Below are 17,156 nucleotides of genomic sequence, written 5' to 3'. Positions count from 1 at the left end.
CACAGATTTATTTTAAACTTCACTGCTAATGTTCATGCTTAAAATAACTTTCGCTGGTAAGTTTGCAACCCAGTCCCTCAAATCCCTTCCCATTCCCAAAAGAATATATGAAATTAGAGAGGAAAGGCCAAACAGCATTTTTAAAGTCAATGTCTCAACAACTCCAACAAACATTCCACGGCCAAACTCACCATAGAGAGCTGTCCAAGTCTGATTAATTACATCTAGACACACAGTTCCTGACCTGAAACAGATGCAAAGAACAGCATTTAAAAAAACCAGAAAGTCATTCAGCTGCATGTTTGGCAACTATTTATCAAGAGAAACCTTTTTAGTAGCTAACACTCCACGGGGAGGAGTGCATTCTTGCAGGGCCTGGAGCGTCTCCTCCAGACATGGACAGTGGAATTCTGGGAAGAGCAGTCATTCCGCAGGGGAGAGAGCAGGCCAACCCGAGGGCCGAGGGCCGGGCAGGCCACGACCCGCTGATCTGCTGGACTGCAGGACGCGGGCCACCACCTCACGGGTTTGTGCTTCTGCCTCAGGCCAACCTCACATGTATCAAGGAAACCGCAGACAAGCCTACACTGAGAGAATCTAGATTCTTTAAAAACATCAATTTTCTAGAAGAGGAAGGCAGGTCTAAGAACTAAATTAGTTCAAAGAAACATGATCATCAAATGTAATACATGATTCTGGAGTGGACCCTTTGCTGAAAGGAGAAGCAACGTGCTGGAAAGTACAGTTCTGCTGTGTGGCAGCGCAGACTCAGAAGTGCTCATGCTCACGCGAGGCCCCAGATCCGAGCACTGAGTGTGAGCACACGAGAGAACACCCTTGTATAAAGTTCGTGCAACAGAAGGAAGGGGCGTGAACCATTATAAAACATACTCTGATGTGTTCAGAGATCCTCACATGTGGAAAAAGCACAATTGAGTGCCATGAGAAGTAAAAATAACAGTTCAAATAACGGTGCATTTTAAAAGCACCGGCAGAACAACACAGGACACAACGAGACTGGGCTTTAAAACCCCACTCATAAAGTACTGGGCATCCATAGCAGTTATTAATAAATGAAAAGGAAATATTCCAAGTACTGAAAATAGTAAATCAGTGTGTTGAAAACAGATATCTGAACCGCATTTATACAGGGAAGTTTTCCATGTCAACGGGAGATCAGGAAAAGGAGGGCAGGACCCAGCCAGCACCGCCACACAGGATCGGAACTCGGTGGTTCAGACGGTAACAGTGCTAAGACTCCGTAATTTAAGTGACCATTCATACAAAATAACTTCCCAATGAAATCCAAAAAGATCATTTAAAAAAAAATAACTGAGAGGAACTTGAATCGAAAGTAGTTGCTGCTAAAATGTAAACATTTTTAAATAGTTACTTACGCTTCATCAATGTTGGGGTGGAAAATTTTATTCATGAATCCTGTAAAAAGAGATGTTAATTAGCAGCAAAAAGTATGCAAAGAGTAGCTAAAGTACTTCACTGTGGCAAATGGCGATCTCGGTCACTTCCTCCCTTTCCATCTTAGTCCTCTGATTACTGACGGACTGTACTCCTGTGGCAGCTTCAACTGACAGACCCCGGGCCGGGGCCCCCAGGAGAATGTGTGATAGCAACGGCTTATAGCTAGTGTCACACTAAGGCCACGCAGCCCCACGCAGCCCCACGCTGTGACTTCTCCTTGGTTTACTGGTATCACTGGTCACACCTAGTGCGGAACATGAATGAAGCTGTTGAAATGCTAAAGGAAACACCGTCTCCAAACCACAAAGGATATCATGATAACAGTGGCCAAAATATTTCCTTTAAGTACAGGCTACTCATTCAAAGAAGCCCAGTTTTGATTAAAATTGAGGCCACCAGGAAATGAGGCAAGGAGTTTCAAAAACAATTCTCCAAGATGATTTTATCAGTGAAGCACTTACATTTTACTCCTCAACAAAAAAGTACAGAACTTAACACACTTAACTTAAATTGTAAGGAGAAATGAATCCACCCCGTGTCTTCAGCACCAGGGATTCAGTCTGCATACACGAGAACAACGATGTCTCGCAGCAGATCCACTGTGCGAGCTGTCACCTGGCCAGCTGCTATCAACTTTCATCTAGGACTCTCACTTCATTTCACATTCTCAATGAATTCCTAAGGCAACTATCACACTGCGCTGTTTTCTGGCCTGGTCCCTCGCGCACTCAGCACTACAGGTCATGGGCGTGTTCAGAGTCCAGAGAGACGGCAGCAGGTTCCTGGGGAGGTCACTGAGCAGTGAGGAACAGACGCTGCACTGCACGCAAGGCTAGCAGCGGGCGGGGGTTCACACCAGAGGGAAGAGGGAGAAGCACACTGCAGCAGGAACTCAGAGCAGCCGTGACAGAGAACGGGGTAAGTATACAAACATGTCAGGTATCCCAACCTTTGATTGGTCAAGCCAGTCCCAACACTGATCATATGCCTATTCTGTTTGTAAAGCCTTTGTGTTGATCCACGACCAACAAGAGAGCCCGAGTTACTCCAACTACTCTCCCGCAAACAGAAAAGCCTGGTGTTCGAGATCAATTTTTCATTCAGAAAACTAAGGGTGTTTCAAAGTCTAGATTTAGGGGTATGACTAAGCTGATGGAGACACTCAGGATGCCTAGCTGTTGAGCTCAGCAGTCAGGATGCCACCTGGAGCACTCCCATCGCCCGCCTCTGAGCGCCTGGGCTTGAGTCCTGTTCCAGCTTCCAGCTCATGGGTACCATGGGAGGCGACCGGTAATGGCCCCAGTGTTTAGTCCCCTTGTTCCCGTCACGGCAGACTGGCACTGAACGCCCAGTTTCTGGCTTCAGCCCAGCGCATGTGCGGCTGTTACACTGGCCTGCGGGGCGCACCAGCAGAGGGCAGCTCGCTCTGTATGTTTATGTGCCTCAACAAAGAGCAGGGTAAAAAACTACTTAACCCTGGGCACGTCAAGAACAGTCAGGATATTTGTAGCAACACTTTATCAGCTCAGATATAATGCAGCACACTGGTAATGAACTCGATTGGTATTATCAACGTGAATGGATCTAAAGCAGGATTAGGAAACACAAGTTGCAGAAAAGTTGTCTTTTCAACGTATTAAAACAAAGCAATCCTGTCTGTCCTCAGTGATAACGAATACCTAGAGGAACAACGTACTGGGTCAACACATCCCAAACCTGCAAGAGAGATTACTTCAGCTGGAGTACAGGGTCGTGGTGACGGACGGATAGGAAACCAAACAGGAAATGGTTTAAAATGACTTATCTAAGATTGCAATGCTTAAAAAAAAAGAGACCAATTGTAAATTATGTCCTGTTTTTTTGTGTACACACACAGCTACGTACAAATCTTAAGAGTGCTGGGCCCGGCGGCGTGGCCTAGCGGCTAAAGTCCTCGCCTTGAAAGCCCCGGGATCCCATATGGGCGCCGGTTCTAGTCCCGGCAGCTCCACTTCCCATCCAGCTCCCTGCTTGTGGCCTGGGAAAGCAGTCGAGGACGGCCCAATGCATTGGGACACTGCACCCGCGTGGGAGACCTGGAAGACGTTCCAGGTTCCCAGCTTCGGATCGGCGTGCATCGGCCCGTTGCGGCTCACTTGCGGAGTGAATCATCGGACGGAGCATCTTCCTCTCTGTCTCTCCTCTGTGTATATCTGGCTGTAATAAAATGAATAAATCTTTAAAAAAAAAAATCTTAAGAGTGCTGAATTATTAGTGGTGAGGGTATTTTCCCCACAAGTTCTATCACTCGTCACTATCATCCAGGGACCAAACCATGGCAATGGCAGGATGAAGGGACTAGTGTCAGGGCCAACTTCTGCAAGAAACTTTCCCATAACTTTTACTTAAAACTCTGAAGTTTCTACCGTGCACCATCCCAATAATTTTTAATCCTTTCATAAAAGGTGACTCTCAGGTTACAGGATAATGATCCTTCGAATTAGATATGGGCCCGGTGGGGTGGCCTAGTGACTAAAGTCCTTGTCCTTGCCTTGAATGCGCCAGGATGCCATATGGGTACCAGTTCTGATCCCAGCAGCCCTGCTTCCCATCCAGCTCCCTGCTTGTGGCCTGGGAAAGCAGTGGAGCATGGCCCAAAGCCTTGGGACCCTGCATCCACTCCTGGCTCCTGGCTTCAGATTGGCTTAGTTCCGCCATTGTGGCCACTTGGGGAGTGAATCAACGGAAGGAAGATCTACCTCTCCTCTCTGAACATCTGACTTTCCAACAAAAATAAAAAATATAAATCTTTAAAAAAATCAGCAGATGTGGGAACACACTGCCACACACTGCAAGGGAACTTCCTGCTGAGTGGGAGTAATGAGCCACTCATGGGACTTGATGTGTTCTTGAGGCTTCAAATGCCGCCTCTGCTAGACTTCAAACGTCAGGATACACTGAAATAGCAGAGTGATGGGCATATGACTGCAGTTGTAACAATACAGGCGAAACCAGTGGGGAGGAGGCAGTTTGGAGAAGTGGGTAAGGGGAATCCCAGAGCCTACGGAATTGCATCAAAAAAAGCTGCTTCGTTAAAAACCAGCGGCCCCTCGGGAATAGGCTACACCTGAGCGCCTAGGTTCGAGTCCCAGCCCTGGCTCCAGGCTCTAACTTCCTGCTGAAGTAGCTCCTAAGAGGCAGCAGCGATGGCTGAAGTCGTCGGATCCCTCCTGATTCTGCCCAGGGTCAGTCTCAGCCATTGTGAACACAAGGAGTGAATCAGCAGGTGGCAACCTCCTAAAACGTAGCAGAGCCATGTCTACGGGAGAAGCTCCCAAGCCGGGCCTGGTGCAGTGCGCTGCAGTAAGCTGCCACGTGTGTTGCTGGCACCCTACTTTGGAGGGTGGGTTCAGGCCCTGACTTTTCCATTTCCTTTAAGGCTCCTGGCTCAGCTGCTCCACTTCCCTATACTGCTCCCTATTAATAACGGGCTGGAAGGCAGCAAACGATGGCCCAAGTACTTGGGTCCCAGATGGGGTTCTTGGCTCCTGGTCTGGGCCTGGTCATCGCAGCCATGTGGGAACTCAACCAGTGGATGGAAGAACTGTCTTCCCTGCTCCCTCTGACTTTCAAATAAACTTAAAAAAAAAAAAAGAAAAAAAAAAGAGTAAGAAAATAAAGATTCTCATTGCTGGCTACAGTTAAGAATTCCCCTGGAGAACTTTCCGGAAAGCAGAATATATCCTATGTTTGAACGTGGGTATGTTATGTGAGAAAAAAAAAAAAAAAAAGACAGGAAGGCCAGGTGAGGGGTTGCATTTTTAAACAAGATGGCTGGGCCCAGCGTGATAGCCTTGCAGCACATCAGAGCTGGGGAGATGGAGAATGGCAGATCTCCAGCTGGTGGGATTCAGCTTCAACATCCTGATGCCACAGGGTACCTCAAAAGTCTAAGTCATGAGAAAAGCTATGGCGAAGAGAAGTTTAAATAGTTTTCAAACCCTGAAACGTTAAGAGCTTCATGCATGTGTATGCATGGTGAGCACATTTGGAATCAATATAGTTTCCACACTGTTTTCAATTAAATCTAGATTTGGGTTGGTTGAGTCCAGGAGTATAACAGAGAGGGCCAGAGAGGACCTGGTAAACATATGCTTTAGTAATTCAATGGGCTGAGCCCAGTCCCCAGAGCCTCTGCTAAGAATAACACACTGTCCAGCACTGGGACAGAGGGTCCTCTGGAGGGGCGCGGGGTCTAGCTGAGACCTTGCCATCCGCCGCAGGCGCCAGCAAACCCCTCACTTCAGTGGATGTCTCTCTTCACCGATGAAGAAAATATGACAGGCAAAATCTTTCTGTTGGAAAACACTTACTTATTTATTAGAAAGGCAGAGTGATACAGGAAGAGGGAGACAGATTTTCTAGTTGGCTAACTGCACAAAAGGCCAGCACTGTGCCAGGAACCCACTTACGTGGGCCACCTTCTCCTGCATTGGTGGAAGGTGTATTGGCTTGAACCCATACTTCACCATGGCACACTGGCATCGCAAGCAGCAGCCAAACTTGCCCCTTTCATTTCTAAGGATCTATCAGACTGAAAAATCTAGGATTTAACAACAATAGCCAAAGCTCTGGGAACAGGGGACTTCAGGGGACATAGCCAATGGCTAAGCTCTTGCAGAAAGTTAATTTTGTAAGGCAGCATTTTTAGGGATAGAAACAGCCTGGAAAGTATAAAGCTAACATGTTAGATGGCACGAAGGACCACAGAACCTGCTGACTACTCCAAAGCAGGCAGTTCAGAACCTCAAGCACTGCTAGGCCAATTCTACCCAAAATACTTTCAAAAGGATTTCTTCCAATATCAGGTTTTTTGTTTGTTTTTACTTGTTAGAAGAAAAAGAACCTATCTCCCTGACAAGTGTTTTGGTGAAGCAAAGGGCGAGGTTTCTGGCAAAGCCAATCCGTGCTGGATAAGGACGCCAATGGTGGAACTTGTGGATGGGGGGAGGTGGCCAGGATGCAGGGGGCAGTGTCCTCAGGACCTCGCCTGTTGGCCCTGCCACATTCTGCTTCCTCTTGGCAACGCTGTCACCCTGCTAATGAGTGTGGCCGTAGTGAGAGAATTTTCCCAACACCTGCTTCCACTCAACCACAAACTATTTTGAAGATATTTAAAGTGAACATATTTCGAAAACCGCTATTATGGAAACAAGAAAAAACATCAAGTCATCTTAAGCCTACATGATTTTTAAGTTTTACTCAATACTAGACATTTTCTAATGATAAATTTCAGTGACTCGACTGAACTCTTACTATTTTGGGTAAGTATTCTGGCACAGATCCACATTTGTATTTAAAAAAAAAAAGGAGGCAGAGGGAAACAGGAATCAACATCTAGGTAAAAGCTCAGCATCCCTGCTCAGAAAGAAACCAGGTACTTTCAAGCTCTGGAGATGGAATCTGTATCATGTTTAACAGGTGCATGCTCAGGCTTGTACCCTTCCAATACCCAGTTGCTCTGGGATAACATCTCTTGACCCACCGGTTCATAGGCAAAGTCAACAGCACCTCACCACAGCACACAGAACACTGGCTTTCACCTCAGCCTGCTTGCTGTGTGCAGCGATGGAAGGGGACTGTACACTCTGAGCACCTGCTGACACCGAGTTAACAGGTGAATACAAGGCAACAAACAAAACCAGAAAACCTTTCGTCAGGGTAGCTTTGTGTTCGGCAAGTAAGGCTGCAGTCTGCGATGCCAGCATCTCATGTGGTTATCAGCCTGAGTTCTGACAGCTCCACTTCACAGCCAGGGCCTGGGCCCTGTGGCTACCTGGAAGACCGGGGTGAAGCCCCTGCTCCCGCTTTTGGCCTGGCCCAGCCCCAGTCACTGTAGGGTCGGGGGGACGGAAGGACCTCCTTTCTCCTTAACTCTTTGAAGTAAATAATTAAATCTTAAATTATAAAGAAAAAAAAAAGACCCCCTTTTCCATCTTTGTTCCCTCTACTTGATTAGATGCTAATTATCAAAGCCGTGGGTAGATGAATTACCCAGAACCAGTCATCTAGCTAGAAATTTCACTCAAATCTTCGTGATAAACTAAGAGCTCAAGTGACTCCTGGAGTTCAGCCCACCGCGAGGGGAGCAGGCCAAGGGCCAGGGCCCACATGGGGGAGACAAGTCTGCACGGAAATGGTTCAGGCAGCCAGAGCTAACACAGCTGGATTACAAGGCAATGAATTCCTTCAAGAAAACAGCGCATGAGAACGTATCACCGACATCCTACCTTCATGACAAGTGCCCACATTGGCTATCCACAACCAAACTGATTAACTCAGTAGCCATATATTCAATCTATATTTAAGCTTGAACCCAGAATATAACTACTTGAAAGGCAGTAACTTGGCTCTACCTTCCTGGCATGCAGGAGGTGACCACACTTGGGCTGTTCCAGCTGAATGTGTCAGGGGAGGGGACAGCTGCATGCCATCAGGCCCTGGCTGGGCCCAGGCCTGGCCGATGTGGCCACCCAGGAGTGAACCAGCGAACGGGAGGGAGATCGATTCAGCTCTTCTCCCTCCCTGCGTCACTGTGCCTTGTCTCCCTTACAGCTCTCTTGCCCTCATCTTCTTTACCCTATTTATTTAGTTTTTTTTGTTGTTGTTGTTCAGTATTTAATGAAAGGAAGAAAGAAGGAACTAGAGGAAGAGATCTATCTTCCACCTATAGGTTCAAAAGGTCAAAAGGGCCTAACACAGCCAGGTCTGGGCCAGAGCCGGGAGTCAGGAAATCCATTCTGGTCTCCCACACAAGCAGCAGAGGCTCAAGCGTCTGCGCCATTATCCACTGTCTTCCCAGATGCGTTAGCAGGAAGCTGGATCAGAAGTGGAACAAAAGGAACATTTGGGACTTCAAGCAGTATTCAGATTTGGGATGCCAGAGTTTCAAGCAGTGGTTAACAGGCACTGCAATGCCAGCTTCCTCCCTGTCTTCTCCCTCAAGGTTTGTGGGCCATCACTGTCCTCCATGAATCCCCAGCCCTCTTCCTTCCCAAGATGGCCACTCAGCAAACCTGGAACAGAGGGGACCAACTGTTCGTGTCTGGTGCTACTAGGTAGGTAAGCACTCACTCACTCAAATATGCCAGGGAACAGGCAATGTGCGAGGTCCCAAGTTTGGTGTCAATGTTAGTAAACCATCTCAGGAACTGTTCTTGCGGGGTTATGTCTACTGAGCTGCAGGCAGGAGACACAATACACACCAATCTATCAAAATAAGCCAACCACTCATGGACTCAAAAGCACCTGCCATCTGCCTCCCCTTCCTCTGCAGATTGTTTGCTCTTCACCAACAACTGCCACATTCCACTACCTGCCTCCCTCCCTGCCTTGTACTGCCTCCCTTAATTCTTTCCCTCAGTTCTGAATCCCTCTCAATTGCTTCTTCTATTTTGGGGAATATAGGGAGGGCATGGAAATCAACTTCCAGGACCCCTCATTTCCCACCCATGAAATTCTCCTTGCACACACACTCCTTCCCACTGCCTCGAGGGCCCCCCCAGATGGTCATGCTATTTCTAAGCATCAGTTCTGTGTTCTCGCCCCAGCCATTCATCTCAAAGGCATCATTTCTGTCATTCTTTGGACTCCCAGCATCACACCAAGCTTTTCCTCTTTCCTAGGCAGCAGCTTGTAGGAAGCATTTTAACATCCTTGAAAATCTCTTAAGAAATAACAAAAAAAAAAAATCTCACGTTTTCCTTCCAGTACCACCTCATTTTTTCTTTCAACACTTACTTGAAAGGCAGAACGACAGAAGGGGGAAGGGGGAAGAGGTAAGGAGACGGAGGAACAGTGCCAGAGGGAGCAAAGGGAAGAGGGCAGAGGGAGGAAGGCATTCCATTCACTGGTTCATTCCCCAAACAGGCACAACATCTGGGCTTGGCCAGAATGAAGCCAGCTTCCAATATGGTAGGAGGCACTTGGGTCATCTTCCCCTGCCTCCCCAGGGGCATTAGCAGGAAGTCGGCTCAGAAGCAGAGTCATCAGGACTTTAACAAGCACTCCAGCATAGGACGCTGGTGTTGCAGGCAGAGGCTTAACCTGCCACCACAATGTTCGCCCTATGACTCTCTGAACACGACCAAATTTCTTCAGAGCTACTTATTATCTAGAGAACAGTCGTTGAACCTTGCAATCTGGTCCAAGCCAATAGCATCTCTTGCTTACAATAGTATTTGCAACTGTGCCTCTATCCTGGTCATCCTCTTCCTGCATGGTGGTAGAGTCATCGTTAAAGATGAAAATCTGACTGTTCGATCCTTGCTCAAAATCCTTCATTCAGGGCCCGGCGGCGTGGCCTAGTGGCTAAAGTCCTCGCCTTGCATGCCCAGGATCCCATATGGGTGCCGGTTCTAATCCCGGCCGCTCCACTTCCCATCCAGCTCCCTGCTTGTGGCCTGGGAAAGCAGTGGAGGACGGCCCAAAGCCTTGGGACCCTGCACCCACCCTGACTCCTGCTTTCGGATCGGCTCTGCTCCGTCCGCTGTGGCCACTTGGGCAGTGAACCAGCAGACAGGAGATTTGTCTCTCTTCTCTGTACATCTGCCATTCCAATAAAAATACATAAATCTTTAAAAAAAAACCAGAATATAAATGATGCAACCATTAAGGCACTATACTTTAAGAACATTTTAATTTACATCTTCAACTTTAAACACACCATGAACATACAGAAGGGTGAAACTGCTCAGCTGACCTTGGCTGCGATGACACGGTTTGGGAATAGCACTTGAGCTGCCCAGATAAAACAGGAGGACAGTTGAAGAACATCCAGGGCTGGCTTACCTATTTCTTCTGGCTAATTTTACATCTATACTACTCATAAAGGAAACCTTGCTTTTTTTAAGTGAGCCAATACTTCTCAAAAGGCTTAAACACACATCTCAACAGTAATTACATTGTTGACGAAAAGGGGTCTCCCCACACAACTGATTGAAAGCTTGCTGTGCAACCTTCCTCTGGAGGAAACAAGTACAGCACGTATACACACTTCAGCCAGATCTTCTTCCCTGACAAGGTGATGCGCAGTAGACATGGGTTCTAACAGCCCACAGAAAGTTACAGCATCATTTGTCCCAATCATTGTCATGCTGGCATTATTACTTATAGAAACTACAGGGGCTTCTTTGTGTCATTACATAAGCATTGCCTAAAGTTTAGAGTTTGCTACTTACAAAACAATGAAACCATGATATGCCAGAAAAAAGGCATTAAGACAAGGTTTGAAAAACAGTTACATTTCTACAAGATAAGCAGAAATAATTCTTATAGTGTCATTATTCATTTTACTAATTTCTACTGTTTCTGTCTAGGAACACGAGGACACAAAAGTACACTGAGCACAACAACTTCTAGTCTTCAGACAAACAGATATTAATGAAATATCTTTTTAATGCATTTATATGCTTTGATCATTCTTTAACAGCTGAAGATCACACTGCTCAACTACATGAAAGTTTAAAAATGTCTGAATAGGAAGAAGTGGCCAAAGAGAATCAGTCAGCTGGGGAGAGGCAACCACAAAACCCAAGCGCCCCCTGAAGGAGCGACCTTACATGTTGCTGCCCAGGATGGAGCTAGGGAAAGGGCTGTCACCCCAAAATGCAGGTGTTTGAGGTATATGTACTTAGCATTTGCCTCAGAAAGCTCCACATCTCACAGCCTCTTTTTACCATCCATAACTCAAATGCAGGGCCCTAGCAGCAATGATGCAATTTCTAATTCAACTATCCAGAAAATATTTTATTTTCTCAATTACTAGGCTTAGAAAACATCAAAAAAATGTACCAGTTTGTTCTTTAAATAAGCACTAAGAGCTCCACAGTCCAAGGAATTACAGACGCACTGTAGCATTTTTATACCATAGAACTCTGAAGTTCACGAGCAGCTCAGGGTTGGAGGAGGGGCTGCTCCTAAGTGGGACTTGGCCAGTGACTGCCCTAACTCACGTATGCTCCTGACCACATACACAGACGTGGGGGCCTGGAATCACTGCAGACAACTCCATTTTGTTCCACTTTAAAACAACCAAGCCTTTGTTCAGAGTAGGGATGGATGGCAAGTAGTCTAACTTGCGTTTTGAAGCTGCCCACAGCCACAGAGACGTCTGAGCATGAGGCCTGTTCAACCCAGCCAAGGACGAGCAGTGTATTCCAATGTTACTTACATTTAACAATACTTTGAAGCTGTGTATAAACTGAAATCCCTTATTTTACTGCTAACAATTGGAATGGGCAGTGGGCCTCAAAGCTAGTTTCACCTAACACCAAAAGAAAATCTAGAGACTCTGTCATTTTAATCATGCAAAGGGTGTTGTATTTAATTATCTTTTGATCACACTATGGAAGTCCTCCAAGTCACAAAAGACAGTAAAGTCACCATTTCTGGAATTAATTAATTCCCATGAAATATTGGATTTCTTCCCAAAGATAAAAGTCACATACCTATAGATGGCGATTTGAAAGGGTATTTATCAGGAAGATCCACTCTGACTTTCCATACTCCGCCTTCATACGGTGCTGCAATCAGAGGCACAGTGTTCAGGTTAATCATTAAACACTCATCTTAAGATAATCTTTCAAATGATTCCCTTGAAGAGTCGGGGATCTATTCCACCCAACAATAGCCACCATCTGGATTAAGACACTTTTCCTTTAGAAGAGAAGCCAACATTCCTTCTCTCCCCTAAGTTGACCTGACTGTCCAATGTTAAACACTGTTCAATTACTTGGAATCATTACCCTTGTTCTTTTCTCTTCTGTAGAAACAAAAACCCAGAAAGGAAAACAAGCCTTCAAGTCCCTTCCCCCAATAAAAACACAAACAGGGCTCCCGACCACCCACCGACCACAGCGCACAACCCATGTCTAATACTGTCACATCAAGACATTCAAGTTTGTCAATCCAAGCCTTTTCACTGTTCTAGAGCCCCATTACATGTAGTTTGCAAACACTCTGCATGCCGTCTTCTGGTTGATATTCCCACTGCCCAGTAACGCACAAAGACGACGGTGGCAGGGAAACACACACAGCAGTGCATTTACTTACTTCCTTGTGGTCCATAAAACTTCACTACGAACTCATTGAGTCCTCCCAGGATGGTAACTTCGTGTTTACTCTCAATGCTAAGGTGGACAGTAAAGGAAATTACACAGGTTTTTACAGTACTGGGAAGAAAACTGATGATGTCCCCGAAACACACCATTTAGAGTGACCAAAATTTGACAGTTATCAAATACAAAAAATATAACAATTCCATAGTTTAAGAGGCAATAAAAACTCATAAGCATATGAATAAGCTTTGGATTCTGAGGGTCTGGTGTTCAAATTCTAGAACTGCCACTTACTGGATCTGAGTGTAGAAGAAAAAAAATGTATTGCAGGTGGTGGCTATTCTTGCTACACCACAATGTTGGCCCCCATAAAGGAAATGTCAAAATGATCTTTATAGAGAGAAAATATAAAATTCTTACAGCTTTAAAATTGAGTATTTTGTTCTCTCCAAACCTGTGTCCTGCAGGTCACAACAAGGACTGAATGGAGCAGGATGTATTTCTGGCCAAGTCCTTACTCAACAAGTCTGGACTAGTAGACACCAAGAGGATCATCCAGTAGAGGCTGACCAGGGCGAGGGACTGCGCCGGGCCCTGGACGTGCCAGTACACACAAGAATCTGGTCTGGGAACACCTCAAAGTTTCTTTGGCGATCTCCCCAATCGAAATGCTGGACTCAGAACCCTAACCAAGAAAAGACAGAAGACAGAACAAGTCAATCAACCATCTCAGCTATATCTTGGAAGCGAAATATGGAACAAACGGAGACTCTAAGATGGACTATGTCAATCAGTGGATTCTTCAAAGACCTCATCGTGCTTGGAGTGGCAAGATTGGAAGCGATTCATAACTGGTGAACTATCAAAACCACTTGAGCAAGATCTCGGAGCATGCCCTACATCCAGGACCTGGGGAGGGTGGGAAATTGGGTCAGGCGTCTTCTTTAAACAGAAAGGAAACAATATGGGAATAATAGTGTTACCCACTTTCCTGTAGCCCTTGAACCTTTTTATCCTAATTAACTATGTAAAGATTGTCAAAAAATAGTAAAAATTTAAAAATAGAATAAATGAAAAAAAAAAAGATTTTTTTATTGGAAAGGCAGATATACAGAGAGGAGGAGAGACAGAGGAAGATCTTCCGTCTGATGGTTCACTCCCCAGGTCGCCGCAACAGCCAGTGCTGCACGAATCCAAAGCCAGGAGCCAGGAACTTTTTTTCCTTGTCTCCCATCGCGGGTGCAGGGTGCCAAGGCTTTGGGCCATCCTCCACTGCTTTCCCAGGCCACAAACAGGGAGTTGGTTGGGAAGTGGAGCTGCCAGGATCAGAACCGGCGCCCATATGGGATTCCGGTGCGTTCAAGGCAAGGACCTTAACCATTACGCTATGGCACCGGGCCCTAACCTGGTTTCATTCTTTTCTAAATTAAAATCACCTACTTCAATATCAAGCACACTAAAATGATTCCAATAGTACCCACATAGAGAAATTGGCTTCGTTTCTTCCTTGGTCAAATCTCACACATGCAGACACTTGTACTAAATTTTCCTCTTACCTAACAGCCACCCTGTGACATTCTGCAAAACATTCCCACATTAATGCTAACATAACTTTTTTAAAAAGTACAAGTTTGAAATGTTTTTAAATTTTTTTAAAAAAGCATTCTTATGTGAGAGAGAAACAAGGTCAAATCCAGGTGAAATATGATTAGAAACAAGCGATAAAACCATTGAAGGAAATAGATGTTTCTGTAGAAGCAGCTTCCCTTAGGATGACTCCACACTAGAAACCTCTAAGGCGAAGACCAGCGGTGTAAGTGCACACACACAGCCACTTTAACACAGCCACTCTAGGGACAAACGAGGGAGGAAACTGCCTTTCAAACAGCTCAATCTTCAAAAAAGAAAATTCTCCTTTCCTAACTCCTATTACAGTGGATGAAAAAAAAAAAAATCAATGCTCCTCTTCCGCCATGATCCCTGGCGCCACCCAATGGCCAGACACAGGGTGCGTCACACCATAAATTAAAGGGTTCTTATAGTTCACTTCATATGAAAAACTGAAAGCACACTGAATGAAACTTTTAAAACTTCTACCAATCGGTAAAATAAAAGGCTGTGCTAAATTTATGCTGTCTTGAACACCGAGATGGGGAAAAAAGAATTTAGGTTTAGCCAAAAGAAAAACACGGCATTAAAAATAAGCCACTCCATCACCACTGACCTGCTACGAAAATATATAAAATTACTTCACTGCTATTACCATGAGTATTTATGGCAGAAGCCATGACTTTCTCCTCCTGCCTGCAAACTCACGGGCAAAGACAGCAGGCTAAAATGACAAAAGTAACGCTCAATTTCGGAGAGGTGCAAGTCAGGTCAGTGAACTAACACAACTGACTGAAAGATTACTTGACTTTTTTTTTTTTTTAAGATTTATTTATTTCTATTGGAAAGGCAGATTTACAGAGAGTCAGAGAAAAACCTTCATCTACTGGTTCACTGCCTAAATGGCCACAACAGCTGGAGCTAAGCCAACCAGAAGTCGGGAGCCAGGAGCTTCTTCCAGGTCTCCCACGTGGTCCCAAGGCTTTGGGCCATTCTCCACCGTTTTCCCAGGCCACAAGCAGGGAGCTGGATGGAAATGGAGCAGCTGGGACATGAACCAGGGACCATATGAGATGGCAGCACTTGAAAGTGGAGGATTAGCCAGTTGAACCACCGTTCCTTTACTTTCAAGCCAGAGCTGGGATATGGGCGGGGACAGGCCAGCCAGGAGTCCTTCAGGGTCACCCCGACTACGCTGCAGTACCCACCAGTGCACATGCCTGCGGAAGGGACTCACCAGGCAGCTACACCCACTGGTTCATGAGCTCAACTCTGCACCAGCTGGCACACACTAGAACAAGGTCTTTAGACCTCACAGGTCAGGTTTCAGGGCGGGTGATGTCCCCCCCACGGGATCACTGCACTCGGTCCCTGACCTCAGGGACAATCACAGACACGTGATCTGACCCTGGCACACAGGTTGTAAGAGCGGGCACCTCAGTCCCTGACCCACACCAGGAATGAGCACAAAAGACAAGACAGCCAGTTCACCTAGGCCTCATCTAAGGCAACAGAAGATTTCAAGCACCTCATCAAAAGAGGAAAGGACAGTTTGACAACACTCCTGTCCAGGCTGTGGGCACACTGAGGCACGCGAGGACAGTCCATGGAGTTCAGAGTCTCGCACCTCTGCTGTGACGAAGCCAACAACCTCTCAGAACCATCAAAATCGCACGAATGACATTCTTGAACATGACATCTGTGAAACATTCTTCCTCACACACGGGCCTCACAAGACGGCCTCCTCCCTGAGCACTGAGTGGTGTGCCAGCAAGGAGTCGGGCACTTCCTCTCTCCCCAACACTTATCTCACAGCTCACTCCTCCCAGCCCCACCCTCTCCATCCTAACTGGAATCGAAGGCCCAAATAAGTCTGCAAACCCAGCACCTTTAATAAATATAAACTAAAGTTTTAATATAAAAAGATCCCTCTACTTTGTCAGTTTCAAAGCTTAAAACTAAAATATCACTCATAAACTGTTCAGTTAAAATTTTGTTAGAGAAATTCACATATTATAAATTGCTCCAAGTTAGTCACAAACTACTGGTTTTTTAATCCACTCACCACTTCACCGTTGAGTGTCACTATTTCAGGAGGATAATGATAAACACCCTTAAGAACCCACATCCACTCCACTTGTAAAATGCTGGCCACCCACCAGTTTATTTTCCCTGAATGTCACCACAATTACACAATCTAATATTTAAAGGTGTCAGATAACTGACACTTTTGGCCAAACTTGTCTATCACAATTTTAGAAGTGATCTTTATATAGTTTTAAGTGAGCCCAGGGCTAAATAGTACTGACAAGGACCTGGGACTCAAAACACCTTGAGTCCTCAGTTTACAGATACTGACTTTATAAAACAAGAGGGTGACCTCCCTAAGCTGTGTCTAAGAGTGGGAAACTTGGAATGTCGGTGCGTGCATGCAGAAGGCAGAATCCAGCAGCGATCTCTTTCCAACTCGCCTTGAAATTAGGCACACCGGAGAAACCAGAAACAACTTTGTAGTTTTCATTACTTTTTTTTTTTTTTGAAAATGCAGATTTACAGAGGAGACAGAGAGATCTTTTACTTGCTGGTTCATTCCCTAAATGGCTGCCAACAGCTGAAACTGAGCCAATCCAAAACCAGGAACCAGGAGCTTCTTCCCGGTCTCCCATGTGGGTGCAGGGTGCCAAGTCTCTGGGCCATCCTCCGCTGCCTTCCCAGGCCACAACAGGGAGCTGGACGGGAAGCAGAGCAGCCGGAACACAAACTGGTGCCCATATGGGCTTGCGTTGCTTGCAGGCAGAGGACGAGCTGGTTGAGCCATCATGCCATTCCCCTTACTCTTTTGGCTTAAATATACTGTGTTAGGTAGGCTATCGTGATGTAATGAATTAAGCCACCACCAGTTGACCACTGCAGCCAATTGAGGAGTGAACGGAAGACGCTTCTGCCTCTCCCTCTATGCAACTTGCCTTTCAA

General features: G+C 45.9%; 1 protein-coding gene across 1 annotated transcript in view; it reads right to left on the bottom strand.

Annotated features, from left to right (window-relative positions):
• The window catches only part of UBE2H (ubiquitin conjugating enzyme E2 H), a 71,245-nt gene that overhangs the window by 16,183 nt on the left and 37,906 nt on the right, over positions 1-17,156 (bottom strand). Inside the window, exons 2-5 of the mRNA XM_004592530.3 lie at positions 12,571-12,647; positions 11,967-12,041; positions 1,398-1,437; positions 192-244 (exon numbers count right to left, since the gene is read on the bottom strand). Of these exons, the coding sequence (XP_004592587.1) occupies positions 192-244; positions 1,398-1,437; positions 11,967-12,041; positions 12,571-12,647 (245 nt within the window). The remainder of the gene's footprint in view (positions 1-191; positions 245-1,397; positions 1,438-11,966; positions 12,042-12,570; positions 12,648-17,156) is intronic.

This window comes from Ochotona princeps, chromosome 25 (genome assembly GCF_030435755.1).
Source record: "Ochotona princeps isolate mOchPri1 chromosome 25, mOchPri1.hap1, whole genome shotgun sequence".
NCBI lineage: Eukaryota > Metazoa > Chordata > Mammalia > Lagomorpha > Ochotonidae > Ochotona > Ochotona princeps.
Note: the sequence above shows the minus strand (reverse complement) of the source record. Positions and strands in the feature narration are given on the sequence as shown.